The sequence below is a fragment of the Bos indicus x Bos taurus genome, chromosome 16 (genome assembly GCF_003369695.1).
Source record: "Bos indicus x Bos taurus breed Angus x Brahman F1 hybrid chromosome 16, Bos_hybrid_MaternalHap_v2.0, whole genome shotgun sequence".
Taxonomy (NCBI): Eukaryota; Metazoa; Chordata; class Mammalia; order Artiodactyla; family Bovidae; genus Bos; species Bos indicus x Bos taurus.
The window spans coordinates 66,652,672-66,674,294 of record NC_040091.1 but is presented as its reverse complement, the minus strand read 5'-3'; the positions used below and the strand labels follow the sequence as shown (position 1 = coordinate 66,674,294).

The following is a 21,623-nucleotide window of genomic DNA, read 5'->3' as shown; positions in this document are numbered from 1 at the left end:
CCTCACTTGTTTTTTGATGTGCTTTCTCGAATGGGAGAGAGAGATGAACTTACAGCTTTGAGCCAGGAATTCACCTACCCTAGCCTCATCTGGGCTAGAGCCCATGGTGAAACAGTGGTATATTATTAATAGTTGGAACTGTTGTGGATTATTTTAGTATCTAGTTTTGTTGAAAGTTGTTTCGCAATTTATCAAAACCCAGATATTGTTATCTACTGTGAACATCAAGAATGTGAACATCTTTTGTTAAAAAGAAAAAAAAAAACAGCAAAAAAGAGGAAAAAATAAAATTGGAATATGTCCTAGTGAGAAAAGAAGTGAGGAAAAAGGAACTTGAGCTCTCTTTTCCCTTGCCTTTTAAATGTATGGTTACTATTGTTAGAGTCTGAAATTTTGAGTTGGAGGGGACCTCTGGGTTATTTAAATGATAGACTATATCAAAGAAAAGTTTGGGAACAATTTAGGATACATGCTAGAATCAGTTTTGTATTTTCTAATGAATTTTTGTTTTCCTTTCTTAGTATTAGTTCAGAAGCAGGCCTCGAAATTGATAGCCAGCAGGAAGAAGAGCCTGTTCAGGCCTCTGATGAGTCAGATCTTCCTTCCACCAGCCAGGACCCTCCTTCCAGTTCTTCTGTAGGTAAGTCCCTGCTCCAGACTACAACACAGCTTTTACACATCAATCTTGTTTGCAAAAGACACTGTTCTGTTAGTAACAATTGATAATTCTTTTTTCCTTGACTTTTAAAATGCTTCATTTGAAAGGAAATTTTTACTCTATTAAAAAGAACTTTTAATTTGTATTAAAAGAAATTGGTTGTGTCAAAGGTGCCATAGGGGCTGGAGGGATGGATTATTGGGAGAGACGCTAAAGAGTAGTCTCCAGGCCTCTTGCCTGTATTTAAACCAGAGCAATTCCTTTTTTATTTCTTCTAACTGATAAGTTCTACATGAGATTTGGTATGTAGAGTTGAGGGTTGGGAGGCCTGTTGCTTAAAAAGAAATTGAAATTTACTAATGTAAATAGTTTTATAGTTTGGTTTTTCACATTTTTGAAGTTAACTTTGGAAAGGGCTATGGATCTTTCTTACAATAAAAATTATTTCTGCAGTTCCTTTTAAAAAATAATTAATATTTATTGAGCACTTACTTTGTATCAGACAGTATTCTAAGCCCTTTACCTGTATTTATTCATTTAATTCTCATACCACCTAGCATGGTAAGCACATATCTTCATTTCATAGAAATGGGAACTGAGTCACAAAAAGGTTGAATAATTTCCTTCAAAGTCACCCAGTAATGGCCAAGCCGGGATGCAAACTCAAGAAGTTTGACTGGAGACTCCACTCTTAAATGGTACACTGAGATAGCTTATTCATCTCAGAGTTTTTAGCTAGGGAATTTCTTTTATTATTAAAGAAATATATCTTCAGTCACCCACTCTTAATTATTTCATTTTAAATTGTTTATAGCAGTAATCTTCAAACTCTGTCATGGACTGTTCAGGTTTTATGGAAGACCTGCTCAGTTACTACTTTTTTCAGTCATGGCACTTGGCTGTCTCAAGACCTCTTCTCCCTTTCTGCTGCTTTTCTATGACACATTAACCCGTTACCTAATATGCCCAGATTCAGATTCTGTATCTGTCTTTTAACAGCTAGTAACTTTAAATCTCTGCTCACTTCATTGTGAAATATGGACATTCATAATTCATCTTGCAATCAGGATTAGAAATAATATATGTAAATTATATAACTCAGTGCTTTGCACACAGGCTCAAATTGTAGCTGTCATAATTATTATCAATATGATAGCATTATGAATAATATAATAATTGAAGTTCTATCCCCCCAGTCATATTCTGATGTCCCATGAGAATTGTCTTTGCTCCACGGGAGGGCACGAGTTATATCTTACCAGAGCTTGCATGAGAAAATACGGTTCTTGTTCCCTTTTACAGTATAATATGAAATGAGGGTGTTAACTAATCCTCCCCATCTGAGCAGTCATCCATGTGGTCAGCAAATATTTAAGTGTCTGCCAAGTGCAAGGCAGTTTTACAGAAGTGTTACTAAAGAAAGTGATATTTAAGGAAAAACCTGAAGGTAAGGGAGCAAAGCTGTGCAGCTCTTCAGGGGAAGGTGTTCCAGGATGAGAAAAAGAGTAGATGCAGAGTCCACAAGGCAACAGTGTGATATGTTCAGGGGTCAGCAAAGAGGCCTGTGTGGCTGAAACATAATCTGGACAGAGAGAATAGCAGGAGGTAATGGGATGGGGGAGGATAGATCTTGTAGCCCATTGTCATTTCTCCGGCTTTCGTGGATATAGCAGGCTTTTGGAGGGCTTCAGACAGTGTCGTGACATGATCTGACTGAACTTAGTATCAGTTTGGCTGCTGTGTAGAGAAGAGACTGAAAGTGAGTAGTGGGCAGCAACAAAGAGAAAGTTTGGAGAATATTGCAGTAATTGAAGGAAAAGACGATAATGTTTTAGACAGGACAGTGGAATCAAGAATTGTGAGGAGTCAGATTCAGGATATAGATTAAAATTAGAGCTTACAGGATTTGCTAATGCTTGGATTTGGGAATGTCTGGAAAAGGGAGGAGTCAGATATGACTGGTGGTATATTGCAATGGACTGTTGTTTCCTGAAGGATATTGGTAGTTTGTTTTCGCATTGTATTCCCCAGCCTTTTTCTCAGTGTCTGATACATGGATAGGAGCCAAGTAAATATTTATTATTAAATCATAAGAGTTGGGTGAAATGAATCAAAAAGTCAAAAACAATTTTTTTTTAAATTTTTTTAACTTTTTACCTTTTTGTTTGTTAAATTTCCCTTGTTAAAAAACAAACTATTTAAATATAGAAAGCAATGGGCACCTCTGCATTCTATCCATGCATTCACTTAGTAACTAGTTTTTGTCATTTTAACTGCTTTCTTGTTTATTAACTTGCTTTCTTGTATATTAATGCTTTTCTCAGATACTAGCAGTAGTCAGCCGAAGCCTTTCAGACGAGTAAGACTTCAGACAACATTGAGACAAGGTGTCCGTGGTCGCCAGTTTAACAGACAGAGAGGTAAATTTCTAATATGCTGATCATGTGATAGGATGTGCAGTAGTATTAAATGGAATGAGTTTTTTAATCCTTAAGCTTCCAGTGTGTATTTATTTGACTTTTTTTGTTTGTTCTTTAAAATACTCCAGGGGTTGATTAAATAATTACACGTTGAGCTTGTGATATTTACTAATCTATAAGCTTCTTGTAGACAGGTTTGTGTACCATAGGTGTATGATGAATATGTGCTTATATTTTATTTTTACTCATTTCTTCCTTGAATTCAGGGTAAGCTAAAATGTTATAGTGCTATGTAATCACTTGTTACATATACCTTTTATACAGAAGAATAAGGATTTGTGACTTGTTTAGCTAGTCACAAAAGAAAAGTAAAAATGTAAAGAAAAATGTAAAATTTTAATATCTTTGTTTTCTAGTTTAACTATTAGAGATTGCATTCATGTTATAAAACATTAATTGTAATGATGTCCATTGAAGATGTAAAATACCTAACACAGTTTTGTGTCTATATGCTTAGACACTTGATCTTGAAAATTGTTATAATGAATTAGGGTAAGTGAATACTCTAGTTTTCAGCTAACTTCTTAAAATACTCTAGTTTGAGCTAACTTTTTGAAGGATGCATTCAGTTTTATTCTTTTTTTCTCTTATAGGTGTGAGCCATGCAATGGGAGGGAGAGGAGGAATAAATAGAGGAAATATTAATTAAATGTTCTGTAAACTATAATAACTGTGAATAAGATTGTCAGATCTGTTTTAGTGTAATGACTATCGAGTTTAAAAACATTTTTGTATTTAAGTTGGTGTGCTTATCTCAACGTTCTTTATTAATAAAATGTATTTCAGTGTCAACGTTTATCATTCGTTTCTTCATTTTAATTAGTTGGTTCTTCCTTCGCCCATCAGTCTAAGGACAGTTGTACCAGGTATTGGATAAGGTCTGCCCAGAACGAGTAGTAATGGCTCTTGCTGTCCTACTTGGCACGTCGATGTTATAGTATTGATCTAAAAAGAGGAAGGATCACTTTTTCAATTAAAAAGAAAATAAAACACTTAAAAGTAGTTTCTGTTTATTATTATGCTGAAAGAGAGTATTTATCATTTTAATATAAGAAATGTATTAATTTCAACTTTCTGACAAAAAGAAAACCAGCTGCCTAGGCAGACTGACCTTTCACCATCTTTGATTTAAATTATATTTAATTCTGCTTTTTCAGTGTAAGAATTTGAGAAAACCAAGTTAGTTTAAAAAATGATGATTCGTTTGAATTTTATTCTTTAAATACATACTGATGTCATTTATATAGGCAGAACAGCTCATATTTTCATGACTTTTTCAAAGAAAAATACCCCAGGTAATATAATTAATAAAATTAGTTTCTCAGGAACTTCTTTCTGATCTTACAGACTGTGTAATTATATAAATCAATATAACTTTATAGTAAGTAAGGCCTCTATTAAATGCCACTGATAATAAAAGTAAAATATTATTTTCATTAGCAGTTTTAACTCAGTTTAGTGGATGTTTTATTATACTAGGCTTTAATCTCATGAAGGATAGGGCAGAAATGAATTGTAATCCATTCAGTTTAATTGAAAATAAACCAATAATCTAAGCTTTCTCTTCAGAATAATTAGAGTAAGTGATAGAATTTAACTTCTCACCTTTAGTCACCATTGAACACTTGGTTTTGCTTTGATTTTATTCATGTTTCAGAGATAATAACTTACCTTTAGAAAGGGCATAGTAATCATAGCCATCGGGTTTTCTGATGTTGGGCAGTGATATTGCTGAAGTAACCACATTTGGAAGTCCTCTCCACAGTGTACTCACTTTAACTTCATTATGGAGGAAACCTGTAGATGACATTTTAAATGAATTAGATTGAACGGCAATGTACTGTATTGGAAAGAGCAGTTGTTGAGTCAGACAGACACGGGTTTTAACCTTAGTTTGGGAGTAGCTCTCTTACCTTGGGTGAGTTAACTTCGATGCCTCAACTTTTGCTGGCTCTCATATGATACAAATATCTACCTTTTAGGACTATTTTGAGGGTTATAGATTTGAGCTTAATGTTCTTAGTTAGTGGTATTTATTATAATTAATAAGCCTGAATAAATTGTCTTATCCACAAAGAAAAATACGGTATTGATCTTCGGTCATTCATTGAGCAAATTGATGTTTTACATTAATAAGCTTAAAGTATTAGGGTTATTTGGTCAGAATTTATATTTAATAATCGATGCTATATTACATCTACTTCATGTGTAAGAATTAACACAGTAAAAAATACTACCTTTGTCTTGATAAGGGACTCTGACGGGTGTGTAGTGAATCCTGATGGTGTGTACTTGAGAAGGTCCTATAGCACGTTCAAATCGACGTCTCCTAACCTGTGCTGTTTCTCCATACACAGAATAGTTTATCGCAGGCCTTCTTCCAGTACACTTTTGGGTGGGTTCCTGTTTGTAAGTGTATTGCTGAACGCTGCCACCTATGATGAATTAGAAAATCACATATAATATGAAAATTAATTTAAATGCCCAAAAGAGGTGGAAAAGAGCTTTTTACAAGGTAGAGGAAACAATGGATGTTTTTTATACAGTATAGTCCAGACATTAATAATGGTTATTAGTCATAAAGCCAACACACTGCATAGTTATATATTTAGCTTTGTTTGAAAATAAATAACATTCTTTATGTAAATGTCCTAAAAACTCATGAAATTGTGATTTGAATGTCAAGAAAGCAAAATACTTCTTACTGCCCTTAATTTATTTTTAATTGAAAATATTTTATTTTAGACATTAAAGATATTTGTTGACAGTAATCCCAGTAATAAATGAAAATATTGAATGAAATTTTCCTGTCAGATCTCTCCTTAAGAGTTTTTTAATTTTGTTAATTATGTAACACATACCTCTCTTGAAAAAATACACGGATTCAGGTCTGCTCTTGTACTGAGCTATTGAGAGGGCTGCCACTATTTTTCCATTCAGTCCTCCAAATCCTTTGGAAATTAATTTGGGATATCCTGCATCTTTTATATCATTGGTGAAACGCCAGTACTGAGAACCCTGATAATTAAAAAGAGGAAATGATGTGAACAGCTTTTTAAAAAGGTTATAAAGCGAGTAGGGGAAGATTAGAAACTCATTATTAGATTTAAGCATTGGGAGAGTTTTACCTTAGTGAATAATTTGACAGGATTACAAATTAACTTTTTATCAAATTTTAGCGGTAGTTTAAGTATGGAGATCTTTTGAAATGGAAGGTGAACTGATTTATGTTTTCATAATAAAAAGTAACTGCTGATTTCTCTCACAAACCACTTTTCTTACCTTAAAGAAGAAAGTTTTTCCTTCACAGTTGCATCTAGTAAAAACAGTATCAATGGGGGAGGGAATGCCCCAAACTTCAGTAATTCTCCGAGGTGGAGGTGGTGGAGTAAATGGAGTCAGCATCCAGAAATAATGACCTAAAATTGAAAGTGGTCATCAGCCTACAAGCTGAATGAAGACTGAAACCTACCCCAGAAGAAATCAAAATCAAATCTTTTAAAAATAGTTTATCATAAACAGATGGAATGTGTTGACAAGCATTCTGTGATGATTAGTCAGAATTGTGAGTACCAAATGCAGGCGACAGTATTTGAACATTTCTGAGAATAGATGTTTCTCAAGTCTGAAATTTAGCATGACAAAATTTTTAGTTTCCCAGTTTCTCTAGAAAGGGCCTTCTAGCTTTGATTTACAGAAAGTCATTTAATCTCTCAATTTATTTATCTGTTAGAATTAAGTAGTTATAATTAAATAACTTAGTTGTGTTTGTTACTTTATTCCCTAGTGGCTTAGATGGTCAGCCATCTGTCTGCAATGTCAGAGACCCAGGTTTGATCCCTGGGTCAGGAAGATCCCCTGGAGAAGGGAATGGCAACCCACTCCAGTACTCTTGCCTGGAAAATCCCATGGACAGAGGAGCCTGGTGGGCTACAGTCCATGGGGTTGCAAAGAGTCAAACACAACTGAGCAACTAACATACTTTCACTATGTCTTAACTTTTTTAATCCAATACTTTAGTATTTACCCTCAAGTCCTTATAATAAGTATGTGAGGTAAGTTTATCAGTCAGGTTTCCCTCCAGGAAGCTCAGTTCACATCTGTACTCTCCCATGACTCGTTATGAATACCAAGAACAAAACAAGGAGCAGAAAAAGAAATGTGTACAAAACTCACCTCGAAATGCAACTAATGTCCCATTACGCAAAGTAGTCAGTCCATCTACTGGCCTACCGTTGCATAGATTAGTTTCATCTGAAACAAATTAACACAAATTAAGCCAACATAAAAATGAGAAGAGGGTTCCACTCTTTTCAAATCTTCCCATTAGGTTCTCTTTCCTCTGTTCACCCTTTCCTAAGCTCTTGAAGAGTACGTGTTTGAGGTACATGTATTTCAGAGGTTAAAAAAAGTGATACTGTTCATAGTTTTACTTAAAGGTGATATTAACTCAAAAAAGTATATAAACATATATTATGAACTGGAATGGATCAGGGTACCTGATCTTCATGTAAATTTGACTTTACTTCATGTAAAGTCTCAATGTGAAATTTTGTTTCTTAGTTCTGATTGCCCTGTGGAATTGGTTTGGCAAAAAATATTGCAGATTCTTGTAACCCTAGGTTATTATTTGATTTTCCAAACACCAAATAAACTTATTTGATTACTCCTCTGCTTACCTGTAGAGAAGATGTAAAATTTCACAAGGTAAGTTCAGGGTTCTAAATATATATCAGTAGACTAATACTAAATCAGGGCATCGGGTTCAGAAAGATTTAACATTGCCAATTTTAAACATGAAAGTAACTGATTGATATTACCTGAAAACATGGGGTTGATGCCGAAGCCTTGACTGGGTCCTCTCACTATGATTTCAGTGCCTGGAATCACTATAGGAGTTAGCACAGGGGGCCTGAAAATCATGTGAGGTTTTTCTCCTTCAGCAGCATCTCCATCCTCATTCTCTGGGTTTACGTCAATTATTTCTGAGTTGGGGGTTGGGGTAGGCCTGGTGGTGGTTTGGAGCATGGCTTCTGGTAAAGAGGTAGGAGTCGGTTCAGGCATTGCTGATGTCGTCGTCTTTGGGGGCGTTGGCGTAGTCTTTGGTTTTCTCACTCTAGGTGTTCTTGGCTTTTTGGTCGAAGTGGGCTTTTTGGGTGCTTTGGTTGGTTTCTGCGGTTTAGGAGTTGTCACTTGAGAATTAGTAGCTCTGCCTTTTGGTACAGCTGTGGTTTTTTTCAGGTTTGTTCTTAGTCTTTTCGGTCGTCTTCTTTGTTGCAGTCATTACTTTAGGTGCAAGAGTTGCTTTAGGAGTAATTTTGGATGACGTGGTATCTTTGGTTGTGGTAGATGTTACATCTGTGGTTGTACTTGGTATTTTCGATTCAGTAGTCTTTTCTGTTTTAGTTGCTGCCTCTGTTATAATCTTAGCTACAGCTGTTGTAATTTCAGGTGTAGAATATATGTCTTTTTCTGTGGACTTGTCTTTAACTGTTGTAGTTATTTCAGGTTTGTTCACTTTAGGACCCTTGATTGTGGGTACTGCAGGTTCCTTGGGACTGTTTTCAAGAGCCTTTGGTGTGGGTTCTATAGGATGTTGAGGAGTTGATTCAGCAGGGCTCTTCAGAGTAGTGGAAGGCTCCACGGTGGTAGTTGAAGTAGAGGCCTCTGAGGTGGTTGGAGCAGGGATATCAGGAGAACTTGGAGCAAGTGTCTCAGGAGAATTTGGAGTGGGCTCCTTGGGTTCAGCAGGAGCTGGCTCCTTGGGTTCAGCGGGAGCAGGCTCCTTGGGATCGGTGGGAGCAGGCTCCTTGGGGGTGGTAGTGGGAGCAGGCTCCTTGGTGGTGGTAGTGGGTGCAGGCTCCTTGGGCCTGGTGGGAGCAGGCTCCTTGGGGCTGGTGGGAGCAGGCTCCTTGGGGCTGGTGGGTGCAGGCTCCTTGGGTTCAGCGGGAGCAGGCTCCTTGGTGGTGGTAGTGGGTGCAGGCTCCTTGGTGGTGGTAGTGGGTGCAGGCTCCTTGGGGCTGGTGGGAGCAGGCTCCTTGGGGCTGGTGGGTGCAGGCTCCTTGGGATCAGTGGGAGCAGGCTCCTTGGGGGTGGTAGTGGGAGCAGGCTCCTTGGTGGTGGTAGTGGGTGCAGGCTCCTTGGGGCTGGTGGGAGCAGGCTCCTTGGGGCTGGTGGGAGCAGGCTCTTTGGGGCTGGTGGGAGCAGGCTCCTTGGGTGTGGTGGGAGCAGGCTCCTTGGGGCTGGTGGGAGCAGGCTCCTTGGGGCTGGTGGGAGCACGCTCCTTGGGGCTGGTGGTAGGTGCAGGCTCCTTGGGGCTGGTGGTAGGTGCAGGTTCCTTGGGGGTGGTGGGAGCAGGCTCCTTGGGGCTGATGGGAGCAGGCTCTTTGGGGGTGGTGGTGGGTGTAGGCTCCTTGTGGGTGGTGGGAGCAGGCTCTTTGGGGGCGGTGGGTGCAGGTTCCTTGGGGATGGTGGGTGCAGGCTCCTTGGTGGTGGTAGTGGGTGCAGGCTCCTTGGTGGTGGGTTCAGGCTCCTTGGTGGTGGGTGCAGGCTCCTTGGGGGTGGTGGTGGGAGCAGGCTCCTTGGGAGTAGTGGGAGCAGGCTCCTTGGGGGTGGTGGGAGCAGGCTGCTTGAGGGTGGTGGGTTCAGGCTCCTTGGTGGTGGGTGCAGGCTCCTTGGGGGTGGTGGGTGCAGGCTCCTTGGGGGTGGTAGTGGGTGCAGGCTCCTTGGTGGTGGGTTCAGGCTCCTTGGTGGTGGGTGCAGGCTCCTTGGTGGTGGGTGCAGTCTCCTTGGGGGTGGTGGGTGCAGGCTCCTTGGGGGTGGTGGGAGCAGGCTGCTTGGGGGTGGTGGGAGCAGGCTGCTTGGGGGTGGTGGGTGCAGGCTCCTTGGTGGTGGGTGCAGTCTCCTTGGGGGTGGTGGGTGCAGGCTCCTTGGGGGTGGTGGGAGCAGGCTGCTTGGGGGTGGTGGGTTCAGGCTCCTTGGTGGTGGGTTCAGGCTCCTTGGTGGTGGATTCAGGCTCCTTGGTGGTGGGTGCAGGCTCCTTGGGGGTGGTGGGTGCAGGCTCCTTGGGGGTGGTGGGAGCAGGCTCCTTGGGGGTGGTGGGAGCAGGCTCCTTGGGGGTGGTGGGAGCAGGCTCCTTGGGGGTGGGTGCAGTCTCCTTAGGGGTGGTGGGTGCAGGCTCCTTGGGGGTGGTGGGAGCAGGCTGCTTGGGGGTGGTGGGTTCAGGCTCCTTGGTGGTGGGTGCAGGCTCCTTGGGGGTGGTGGGTGCAGGCTCCTTGGGGGTGGTGGGAGCAGGCTCCTTGGGGGTGGTGGGAGCAGGCTCCTTGGTGGTGGGTGCAGTCTCCTTAGAGGTGGTGGGTGCAGGCTCCTTGGGGGTGGTGGGAGCAGGCTGCTTGGGGGTGGTGGGTTCAGGCTCCTTGGTGGTGGGTGCAGTCTCCTTAGGGGTGGTGGGTGCAGGCTCCTTGGGGGTGGTGGGAGCAGGCTGCTTGGGGGTGGTGGGTTCAGGCTCCTTGGTGGTGGGTTCAGGCTCCTTGGTGGTGGGTGCAGTCTCCTTAGGGGTGGTGGGTGCAGGCTTCTTTGGGGTGGTGGAAGCAGGCTCCTTGGTGGTGGTGGTGAGAGCAGGCTCCTTGGTGGTGGGAGCAGTCTCCTTAGGGGTGGTGGGTGCAGGCTCCTTTGGGGTGGTGGGAGCAGGCTCCTTGGGGGTGGTGGAAGCAGGCTCCTTGGTGGTGGTGGTGAGAGCAGGCTCCTTGGGGGTGGTGGGTGTAGGGGATCTGGTTATAGTTTCAGCTTTGGGTGTAGATATAGCAGGAACTTCAGGTGTGGGTGCAAGACCTTTAGTAGATGTATTCTCTGCAGTTCGTGTCTCTTTAGCTGAAGTTGTCTTCTCTTTTGCGCTAGTGGAAGTCTGTTTATTTGTTGTAGAAGTCTCTTTAGTTTCAACTGTTGTCTCTCTGTTGACTGTCGAAGGTATCTCTTTAGTTGTATCAGAATTAGGTGGAAGACTGGGCTTAGGAAGTGTTGGTTTTACTGTTGTAATCTTGGGAGTTGTGGTCACTTTATTACGTTGTGTGGTGGGAATGTTAGGAGTTGGGGTGAGCTTGAAATCACCATTATCCAGTCCACTTCCATCTTCATCTATAACTGGTGGTTCTGGGGTAGGTTTATTTTTAGGAGTTCTTTTCTTCTTATCTTTTACTAGAGAAAAAAAAATATCATTTTATTTTTGTGACATAAAGATGCCATGCTTATCATTGACTGGCTGTGTGTGTCTAGGCAAATTGCTAATCTCTAACATGTCTATTGATTTACTGTAAAATGGTAAATACTATTTTACTGGACTATTTTAGGGAATGAGTGAGATAAGGGATGAAAAATATAAAACTCAATACAATTAATACATGGAAGCAAGTGGCAACTTGGAAATTGTTAATATGATCAATAACACTAATTCAACTCTCATAGCAATGTTCTTTGCCCTCCCTTTCTTAGCTCTTCTTATTCCTTATTGCTCATTGCCCCTTTACTAGGAACCTAGTTCCAGTAGATCCACTGAACCAATTGCCTCAGAAACCTCTATAACTGCATCCGAGGAATCTGTTCCAGTCACCCCCAAGCTTCCAGCTTGGCCCTGCTTCCATGCACATGGCTTTGAACTTCCTTCTTTTCTCTGTCTGTCTAAACTCAGCGGTCTCAGGGGATTCAGAGAGGGAGATTAGGATACCATGGCAGGAAAAGGACCCTATTTAACAGGACTTCCCATAGCAGCCACCCCACAGGTGAACCACAGAGCCCAAGAGGCACATCACTTAGATGAGTTCTGCTTATCAAACAATTCTATTAATGCTCAGAGATTAAATATCTTGCTGTTCAGCTAGAAAGAAGGCTTCAGGGGAAATAACCACCCAGGAAATAGAATTCTTCAAAACTCCAGTATCCAAAATCTGCCATTTCCTGGAGAATGAGAATATATTTTAGAAATTCAGGAAATTATTTTTAAAAAGCAGAATAGACAAAATTTCTCTTTAGGAGGTAATCGCCAATTCGGTTGTATGTCCTTTACTACAGAAAAATCAGATATGACATAATTAGAAAAATAATAAAGAAGATCCATAAAATGTGAATAAGAATAATATTGCCTTTCAGGAGTATATGAGAATTTAATGGATTAAAGTTTCAAAATACTTAAGGAAGAATATAAATGTTCTTTATAGGGAAGGAGAAATGAAACCGCAAGATAGAGAAATGCCATCAGGTAGAGGGGAACTGAAATAGAAAACCATTAGTAATCATCTCTGATGCCATCCTATGGTTCTGCAGTTGCTGCTCTCGTCTTCTTTGGCTTTACAGAGTGGTGTCTTAGCTGCTTGGCTCTAATTTCCTATAAGAAATTTTCACGAATATCTTTTAATATTTATGAAGTTACACCCCCCTTAATATTGAAATGTCCTCAAATCATTCTCCCACACACGTTACTTTTAGATAATTATTGTTCACATGGCATTGATATAGTCATTGATCTTTATCAATGCTCAAACCTTTGGGTTTCTTCTTTAATTCTCTATTAGCAGCTGAATTTTTGGAAGACTTGATTTTCCGAATAGTTGAAGAGGAAGAGGAAGAGGAGGAGGAAGACTCTTGATTTTCAGAAACAGAATGTTCTATAAATCAAATAAAAAAGTTGATCACACCAACTGTGATTTAAAGCAAAAAAGAACTGCCAGTCCAAATACAACAAAAAATGCTGTTTATTGATCTACACATGTCATATTCTGCTTTTGTTTTATCAGTAAAATGAGCAACTGCTCTTATAAATGTCAGTTAAAAGCAAGGCACCTGATCTTGTCACAGATACTAGAGTATAACTATTCAATATATAACTTTCACTAACTTTCTTATATCCCACAGAATCAAATCGTTCTACAAAGAAAATCATGGACTCTTTTTAAAACAGTAAGTCTTGTTTCTTCTGATTATTTTAATCTAGTCCTGTACAGTTTGGTAAATAAGAAAAATAACTTTGGCTTGAACTTTGACTTAAAAAGTGTGATGAGCCTTTAATGACTCAGAAGATCACCTTATTCTATGAAGAGTTCATAGAAGTAGTCCAGCTACAGGTTGTTTCATCTTAGAAACAACCTTTGGTTACGTCTGTCATCTTCCTACCTTCTGTTATTTCCTCTGATTCTATAACTTTCTTAATCTTCTTCTTGTTTGGTGATTTGGGTGAACGTTTGGTTGTTGACTTGATGGTCTGAGATGCTCCTGGAGGTGGAGGTGCAGTCTTTGGAGGAGGTGGTGTTGTGGGGTTATGCACTGAGGCCAAGCAAGACAGGTCGGTTAACATCTTGTTCACATTCATCAGCAACTCTTAACTGTGAAAGGCACAGATGCCATCTGGCTTCAAGAGTAGATGCTGCTGAAAACCAGTGCAGGCAAGCTCTCAGCCCAGCACTAACTACTCCAAACTAATGAATTCTGAGAATGCATTGCTATTTAAAAAAAAAAAAAATCTATTCTCAAATCACTGTAAGTTATGACTTGGAGCAAAGGCTCAGGAGTCAGAAGACCTGAATTCCAGTTCTAGACCTGCAAGGCTCTGCTGTTGACCTTGGGCAAATGGGCAAGCCCTCTTGAATCACCCTGCCTGCAAACTGACATGTTTTTTCCTAGATGATTTCCAGAGGTGTTTGCCTGCCTAAAAAATGCTTAACTCTACATGCTGCATCCTTTATGCCAGTCTTCTGTGATATAAAAATAATCCCTGCATGTGGTTGACAGATATGCTCTCAAGAAGAAAAATATAAAAATTACATTTTCCTGTTGTCATATTCATTTAAATCAAATGATACCAATTTACCTTTTTTTTTAATTACAAAAGTTCTATATTAATATTTACCCCTGGAAGAATTTCACACTTTCGTATCATGCTTTCCTCAAAATGCATTGCCCTTCTCCAAGATAAAATAGCTTAATGGTTTGGCATGTATCGTTTTAACCTTTTATTGCCCCTGCTCTTTGCCCCTTCTCATGCCTAGAAGAGAAGACATGGAACATGTTTTGATCATTAGGAACCAGAAGAAAAGAAGAGGGACTTCTGAAAGATAAGAAAGCAGAGAACAGGGAGAGAGGAGGCCCCCTGCATGGAGGAGAGTGGTGATGAATCCTGCTACTCTTACCGAACTTCTCCTCCAAACTGTTTGTAATTTCCATGAAATGACCACCATAATGTTCCTGCTTTCTCCTCCCATCCCACAAAAATGCCAGGTACCACAACTTGAGAAAAAGGTTTTTTCACATTCTAATGATCTTGAGCAAACTATGTAACCTCTTGGACTGTTTTCTCATCCACATTCACAGGTGCTTGACTGCTTCAGTTCTCGAACTGTTAGGACTTTGGGACATATAGATGCTTATAAGCAGTATCTATAGCAATCTTAAAATGACTAAATGGTGAGTTGCAAGATAGTTTGGGTGTTTTTTGTTTTTTTTTTAAGAAAATGCTGAAGCTCTAATTTACGCCTCTATTTTCATTTAGACCCTGACCATCTCTGAATTTTGTGAATGAAGCACTACCTTCATCAATTTTTTTTCATTGAGTTTTACATACACCTCAAGTAATCTGACCTGCCCCTGGTGGCATAAACTATTGCCTTTATTAATATGGTTCTCTCAATGATTGATCATTCTCTAATCATCTTCCCTCCCGATCCATCCTCTGCCCAAAATAAATTCTTAGTTTTTTGTCTCACAGCCAAAACAATTATCAGAGTGATGAATGAATAAGAAGGTCATCTCATAGGTCCATCTGAAAGCTGCAGGAACTCTGCACTTGGAGATTTTAATTACAAGGGTGTTGTCTCCGTTATTTTTGGAATGCTTTCCAATGAAAACATTGAAGAGTTAAGAAATGTTCCTCCACTATGCTGATTAATAGTTTTCCACCCTATTTCTTCACTGTTTGAAAGAGGCAGAAGATGCAACCTTGTTTAAATAAAATGATAAGATTATGCAAGCAGTACTTATTTTCACTTTTACTCTACAGATATTTTAACAGTTGGATTTGAGAGCAGACACTTGGTAAAAGAAAGGAATCAATTATTTAAATACATTTTCGTAAATCTTTTTTCTTTTGGTAAATCTAGAGGGTTTTATTAAGCTCTCAGAGTACTCCTTCAGGACCTATAATCAGAGAAGAGGATTTTAAAATGGAACTACCTTTTTGTATTGACCCCTTCATATACAGGCATTTAGATAGAGACTATTGAGGAGACTGTAGAGAGGGGAGAGGAACACAGTAGACACTTAACTTCTTGGTTTGCTTATCAATTTAGTGCTTTAAACTGACTCCTAAATTTAGTAGTTCAGAGAAGTAAATTCTGTCCTCAGATATACACTCAAGAACACTGAGAGCAAAAGCACAGATAGCTCAAAGCACAGTTGACTTTTTGAGGTCAGCACAATGGGATTAGACAAGAAATCATCAACTGAGCTGGATACTGTTGACTTAACCTGCAGTTGAACGGCACCTGGAAGAGAAAAGCACCGATACTCGGCCCCTATCTCTGTTACTCTTGTGCTCCTGGAACCTGGCTGAGCCAGGGAGTGATAGGAGGAAGCATTCCTTCTTTAATTCATCGCAGTGAAACAAAGAGCTTACACGTTAGTAAAATCAAGACCTGAGATGGACCATGTGTTAGACATTATCTGTGGTGCTAGGGTGGGTGCACACATCTGGCTGTTCTGAGAAGCACTGATGGTAATGGGATGCTTACCTGCTTCACAAAAAGTGCCATAATCGGAACAGCACTTGCCATACTTCTTGCAATCTGAGTCGCAGTCACACTCCCTCCCTCTTGCAAAGGTTTCGAAGCAGCGGCCTTTACAGGAAAGCTCTACCCAGAGCAAAGCAAAACATGGGTTATTGGTTGTGCGATCCATCATGCCTATGTATTGATTAACCATTTCCACCTTATAGCTGACTAGAGCTTCAAAAGTGCATAGCTAAGTCTTCTTTGGAATTTGGGAAATGGTTGGTGTCCCAAATGAAGACAGCTGAAGTCAAGAAAGAAATCTGGAGGCTTAGGGAAAATTTTCTTGCCCTTCAAGGCTCCAAGAGACATCCCAATGCTGTCTGAGTCATTTCATGTATGGACAATGGAAAACTGAGAAATGTCTAAAGAGGTAAGCATCCTTCGTATGAATTCCCCCATCCTCTCCTCACACCATTACTTTCCAAATGGATTTTTTAATTGATCATACATATTCTATAACAATATATCCTAAAGAGTTGACTTAAATAGGTCACTGCTGCTGCTGCTGCTACTAAGTCGCTTCAGTTGTGTCCGACTCTGTGCGACCCCACAGATGGCAGCCCACCAGGCTCTGCCGTCCCTGGGATTCTCCAGGCAAGAACACTGGAGTGGGTTGCCATTTCCTTCTCCAATGCATGAAAGTGAAAAGTGAAAGGGAAGTCACTCAGTCGTGTCCAACTCTTAGCGACCCCATGGACTGCAGCCCATCAGACTTCTCCATCCATGGGATTTTCCAGGCAAGAGTACTGGAATGGGGTGCCATTGCCTTCTCTGAATAGGTCACTAGTTAGGCTCAAAAATTATTCAGAATGCACCTTTATTGTGACAAACTGGCATGGTATAGAGCTCAAAGATGTCAGCCCAATCCTTTGGTATGGACTATATAAGAGAAGTCTGCTTATTTTCCCCAAGAGCCTTGGTTAAAGCCACAGTGATTTACACAGACATATTTGAAATAATTACCTTACACAATAAATAAATTGTACAACAATATATTTACCAACTTCACATGCAAATTCTAAAGCAGACATAACTTTGAGCCACCTTAATAATTTTCATAAATATGAAATTTTTGCACATTAACAACAAAATGGTCCAAAATATGTTTAAGTGAAATATCATAATTCAAAATTACACCCTTTGGTTTTAACTGAAATTCATCATTAAATACTCATCATTAAACACTGTAAAGTACCTTTTTTTAGGTAACCTAGAAACATATTAATATCAAAAAGTCAAACAGTAAGCAAAATTATTTTATTTCCATGAACCTCTTTGATGAAGCTATTGAAGGGCTCCATCACTAAGTAATTACCTCTCTGGTTAACAGCAAAGAATTACTACTTTTACTTAATGACTCCTGAGTCACAATATTAAGTCTCTATTTAAAACAAGAGATGATACTTGGCAGTAGTCAATAGCCTTGTGCAAGTGACAGGTTTCCAGGTTCCCCTTACCCTCCCGCTATGGTCGCAGCTTTGACGTCATCCTCAGGCACAGCAGCACACTGCACAGCACACACATTTACGCAAGGGAAGGGAGAAAGGCGCTTCAGCACAAAGGCGTGAAACAGTCTGACAACAGCACTGCAAGGGGTGCAAGGGGACTCTCACAGGACATGAGCTTGACAAAGGAGACACCAGCTCTCAGGACTTACCCACAGTGCATTCCTTCTTGAAGTCAGGGCAGCACTCCATGTAGTGTTGACAGTTATAGTCACAGTTGCAGATGGCATCTCTAGAATACCCTTCCCCACATCTCCCTGCACAGCTTGATAAATCTAAAATCATACAATACTAGCATGAACATGGCCAAATGACTTTATATAAAGAAGAGGTCTAAGGAGAAGGACTAAGCCTCTTGGTGATGGAGAATTTTATCCATTGGAAAAGGTTGGGAATGATGGTTTGTGATGGGTCCCAGCGACCTTTGCTTCCTCCTAGGTGACCATGACCCTGCCTCTTTAGTCATTACTGGACTGAGAACATAAATACACCTTTGAAAACCAGGCTGAGCAATGGCTTTGCACAAAGAGGGTGCTCTTCCTGGGGGAGGGCTGGCAGCTACAATTCTACTAATGCTGCCATTTCCCGAGCATCTCTGCGCTGGTCACTAAGTCATACGTTATCTCTAACGCTTATGAAATGTTGCCAGGAGAGTTTCAGTAGTCTCTTTTTCAGAGATAAGAAAGCTGAAACTCAGAAATTTTAGGAACTTGCTCAAGGGCACCCAGTTAGTTAGTAGTTCCAGCATATATGTATTACAGGTCAGTGAACACCTATCAATCATTCATATCGACCTCTTTCACTCTTAGAAATATCCTGATTTGTATAACAAAGTGTATGGTCATCCTAAGTAAACAGCCCACCTAGAATTTGAACCCTCATATATCTGAATCCAAAACCCAAACTTTCCCCACCCAATCCCATCGCCTCTCATTCCTGACGATGCATTTACAGCAAGCTGGCTATGCCAGCACGAATGTTCCTATACTCCTGCTCCTTTCGCTGGTGGGGATAACTGGGGTCTATAAATGTGGGGAGAAGACAGAGGCCTTCAACCACTGCTAAAGAGAGTACAAAATTCTTGAAAAGCATCTGAGCATGAATATAAAAATCATGAACAGAATTATTTTAGATAAAATAAAAGCATAATTATCCTTACATATATATTTTTTTAAATCATTTGGAAACACCATGAAAACCTCCCTGAGAAATAACCACAGAAATGTAACAACTGAATCCATCCATGGAATAGAGACTGGCAGGTGCAATGTTCTGAATCCACAGAGGGATGTTGAAGCACTGAAAAAATCTCAAAATAATGAATCCAGGAAAATTAAAGTCTTACTATGCAAGTAAAACAGTGAACATTAGGACAACTTTCAGAACTTTTTACATACATATGTGTACAATGCATACAAAAATGCATATCATATATAGTGTATGTATATAAATACATATATTATATATACGGAAAAAAGAACGGGAAGAGATTGAGAAGGCAAGAAAAGCAGACAAGACAACATCAAAAGGTTATTCTTTTACAACTAGCAGATTTCTGAAATAGGAAGTCAATTATTTTTATAGGAAATACTCATTTCCATAGATTTAATGAATGCCCTAGTTTAATTGATATTGATTTTAACAACTAGTTTTAAATTCATTTAATTAAAGGAGTAAAATTTGTGACCCACCAATAGTATTATGAAGGAGAAGTGACTTAGGAAATGCACCCGTGTTATGAACCTTGTAATATTATTCTGAGAGAGCAGAAGAGCTTGGAGACACCAGAGTACTCATCATTCCTGATTAAATATTTATATTTGCTCTCATGAGTTTTTCCACCTTACCTAAGTGATTCTGAAACTATGTCCATGCAGGCAGGTATCTCACATGCTCAGTTTATTTAATCATTTTACTGAAAGTGTCTACCTTATAAGAGTAATTTTGCCATAACAGTTATATACCTTGATTTTTCTTCTCTCATATTTTGCTTATCAAAGGAAAAAAAGGGAAACAAAAATCCAAAGCTTGGTGTGATTGTTAAGTAATCTATTTTATGATGCTAGAGAATTCTGTTAAGGTGATTACACTGCACGTACCTTAACATTTTCTAAAAATGAATAATAAGAACTGTTCTTACAGGACTATTTTTGGAGGGCCGTGAATGGTTCAATGTTGTAAAATGACATCCACACCTGTGTAAATTCCTATCTGAATAGTCCTTGAAAGAAGGCACATTTTCAAGATTACTAAAATGCCCTTTGAAACATAAATATTCACTGTAGTGTATTTATATCAACATGATGCCAACATAAGCTATTGATAATTTATTTGATATAAAAGATTAGTTGAATTTCTTTGTAAACGTAGGAAAAAATCATATGCTGTTTAAATATTGTTCATTTCAGTTAATCTGATGATATATCATTCCAACATAATTTTATTGTGTGTCTTGTGTTTTTTAAACCTTTGGGAGAACCATAGAAACAATAAGTACAAAAACTACTCTATTGAAAAGCTCAAAACTTCTACAAAGATTTCATAATACAAAATGCTTATAAATATGCTACATAGTCTTTACCTACTTTTAAGGTTTTACTATACATTAAACTCAGACAAATATCATTTTTAGAAAGTTATTTCTTTTGTTGACCTAAAAGTCAGAACTGAACAATTAGCAATCTCTGTCAAATAAAAGTATTTTTGACAGTTAAGGTACCTTGAGAAGAAGCTTGCTGAATCAAGAAAACAGAAAACAGCAGCAAGTAAATGGGAAGTATTTTCCACTCCATGGCTGTTTTCAGGTACTGAGCCCTCGCTGAAAAGAAAATAAAAGTATTAGAAACGCCTCTTGGATCTCACCACTAATTTATGCTTGTATTACAGCATTTCAATAATTTCAAAATTCAATTTAATGATAAAAAAACTTTCCCATTCTTAAAGCAAGACTTTTAAAAATAACCAGCCTTAATTCATTGTAAATACTTGACCATTAGATTTAATCTTATACAGAAAAAAAAAATCATCAAATCACCATCTCAACCACGTTACTGACCATTTTAATACTTTAGAATCTCCCAAATAGAAAAAAAGACGTATCTTAAAACTCTATTCAAATTATAGCATGTTCTTAAAGTACAAGGTTTAAATCCTATATTGAAGGGAAAAAATAAGTAACCAGCTTTAGTAAAATTTAATTTAACAGTTATCATTCCAACATTCTCTTAACTCTCAATATAAATTCATAAGCCTCCGGCATGTGTATTACATAAATGTGATTCTTTTCTAAACTCTCCAACTACTATCCTTATAAATCTTTTCAAGCACCTTTAATAAACTTTTAATAAATCCTTATTGAATTGAAAACATATAACTCCATGAAGCAAGTTAACTGTGACACTTACCCGTAAAAGGAGAGGTGAATTTCTCCAATGTCCAATGCTCTTATATACCGGAGCAAATATGTTAGGATGAACCAATTAGTCCAAAGGTTAGACAGAATCAACAGTGACAACCTATGAAATCAAACTTTCCTCATTTATTGGAACAGGTCCCAGACAACCAGACTTAAGTAACATCTGGAAAACACTTCCGTTAATAAAAATGACTACTACAAATTTAGCTTTATTGGCCCAAACACACTTCTAATTTCTAAGTGAAGTGAACAAATTGTTCTGTGAGATGGTAAATTGCTTGGCAGGCTTTGACTAGTGCAACAACTTTAAAATAGTCAAATGCTGGTATCATTTCTTTTTTTTTCTTTTTCCAGTTAACCCAGCAAAGAGTGTTTTTGAAACTTTATCTAGTTTCAGCTTATGGCATAAGTTTTCTGAACTAATACATTCAAATGTTTAATTCTTTTCCTGAGTATTTTCATTTTCACTGAGCACAGAAAATATGCTTTCAGTTACCTATTAGGTGGATGATTTTCACTGTGGATTTTATATCTTCCTTTACTATGTAAAAACCTGCTTAAAAACTATATTGATGTCTCCCTTAACACCTTTATTTAAACCCAGTAATGTTTGGAAAAGGTCTTTTTACTTATTCATGTAGCTTCCTTGTCACAGAGAAAATGTGAACCATCAGCCTCCCAGAGTTGGGTCAGCTAGCTCAAGGTTTTACCCGGTTTGATAGGAAATGTTCCTGTTCAAGGGCTTCCCAGGTGGCG

At 39.1% G+C, this 21,623-nt stretch overlaps 2 protein-coding genes and 1 long non-coding RNA gene across 5 annotated transcripts in view; 2 read left to right on the top strand and 1 right to left on the bottom strand.

The window, feature by feature from the left end:
- Nucleotides 1-3,936, top strand: part of TPR (translocated promoter region, nuclear basket protein) — a 63,933-nt gene extending 59,997 nt beyond the window's left edge. Inside the window, exons 50-52 of the mRNA XM_027565588.1 lie at nt 522-640; nt 2,983-3,078; nt 3,732-3,936. Coding sequence (XP_027421389.1) covers nt 522-640; nt 2,983-3,078; nt 3,732-3,787 — 271 coding nt within the window. The 3' untranslated portion in view covers nt 3,788-3,936. The remainder of the gene's footprint in view (nt 1-521; nt 641-2,982; nt 3,079-3,731) is intronic.
- On the bottom strand, nt 3,883-20,968 carry PRG4 (proteoglycan 4). Its single transcript, XM_027565595.1, is given in 13 exon segments — nt 3,883-4,083; nt 4,810-4,935; nt 5,376-5,573; nt 6,000-6,156; nt 6,421-6,557; nt 7,315-7,392; nt 7,959-8,370; nt 8,372-11,331; nt 12,672-12,794; nt 13,300-13,449; nt 15,909-16,028; nt 17,605-17,727; nt 20,172-20,968. Coding segments are annotated over 13 exon segments (4,755 nt in total). The 5' UTR covers nt 20,245-20,968; the 3' UTR covers nt 3,883-3,985.
- LOC113906877 overlaps nt 7,392-21,623 on the top strand; it is a 31,534-nt gene continuing 17,302 nt past the window's right edge. The window contains exons 1-4 of one of the 3 annotated variants that reach the window (XR_003515011.1): nt 7,392-7,845; nt 13,042-13,086; nt 14,172-14,586; nt 16,112-16,317. This is a non-coding gene — a long non-coding RNA (uncharacterized LOC113906877). Of the gene's footprint in view, nt 7,846-12,792; nt 13,087-14,171; nt 14,587-16,111; nt 16,318-21,623 lie in introns of those variants that run through there. The other 2 variants (XR_003515010.1, XR_003515009.1) reach the window with 2 other exon arrangements.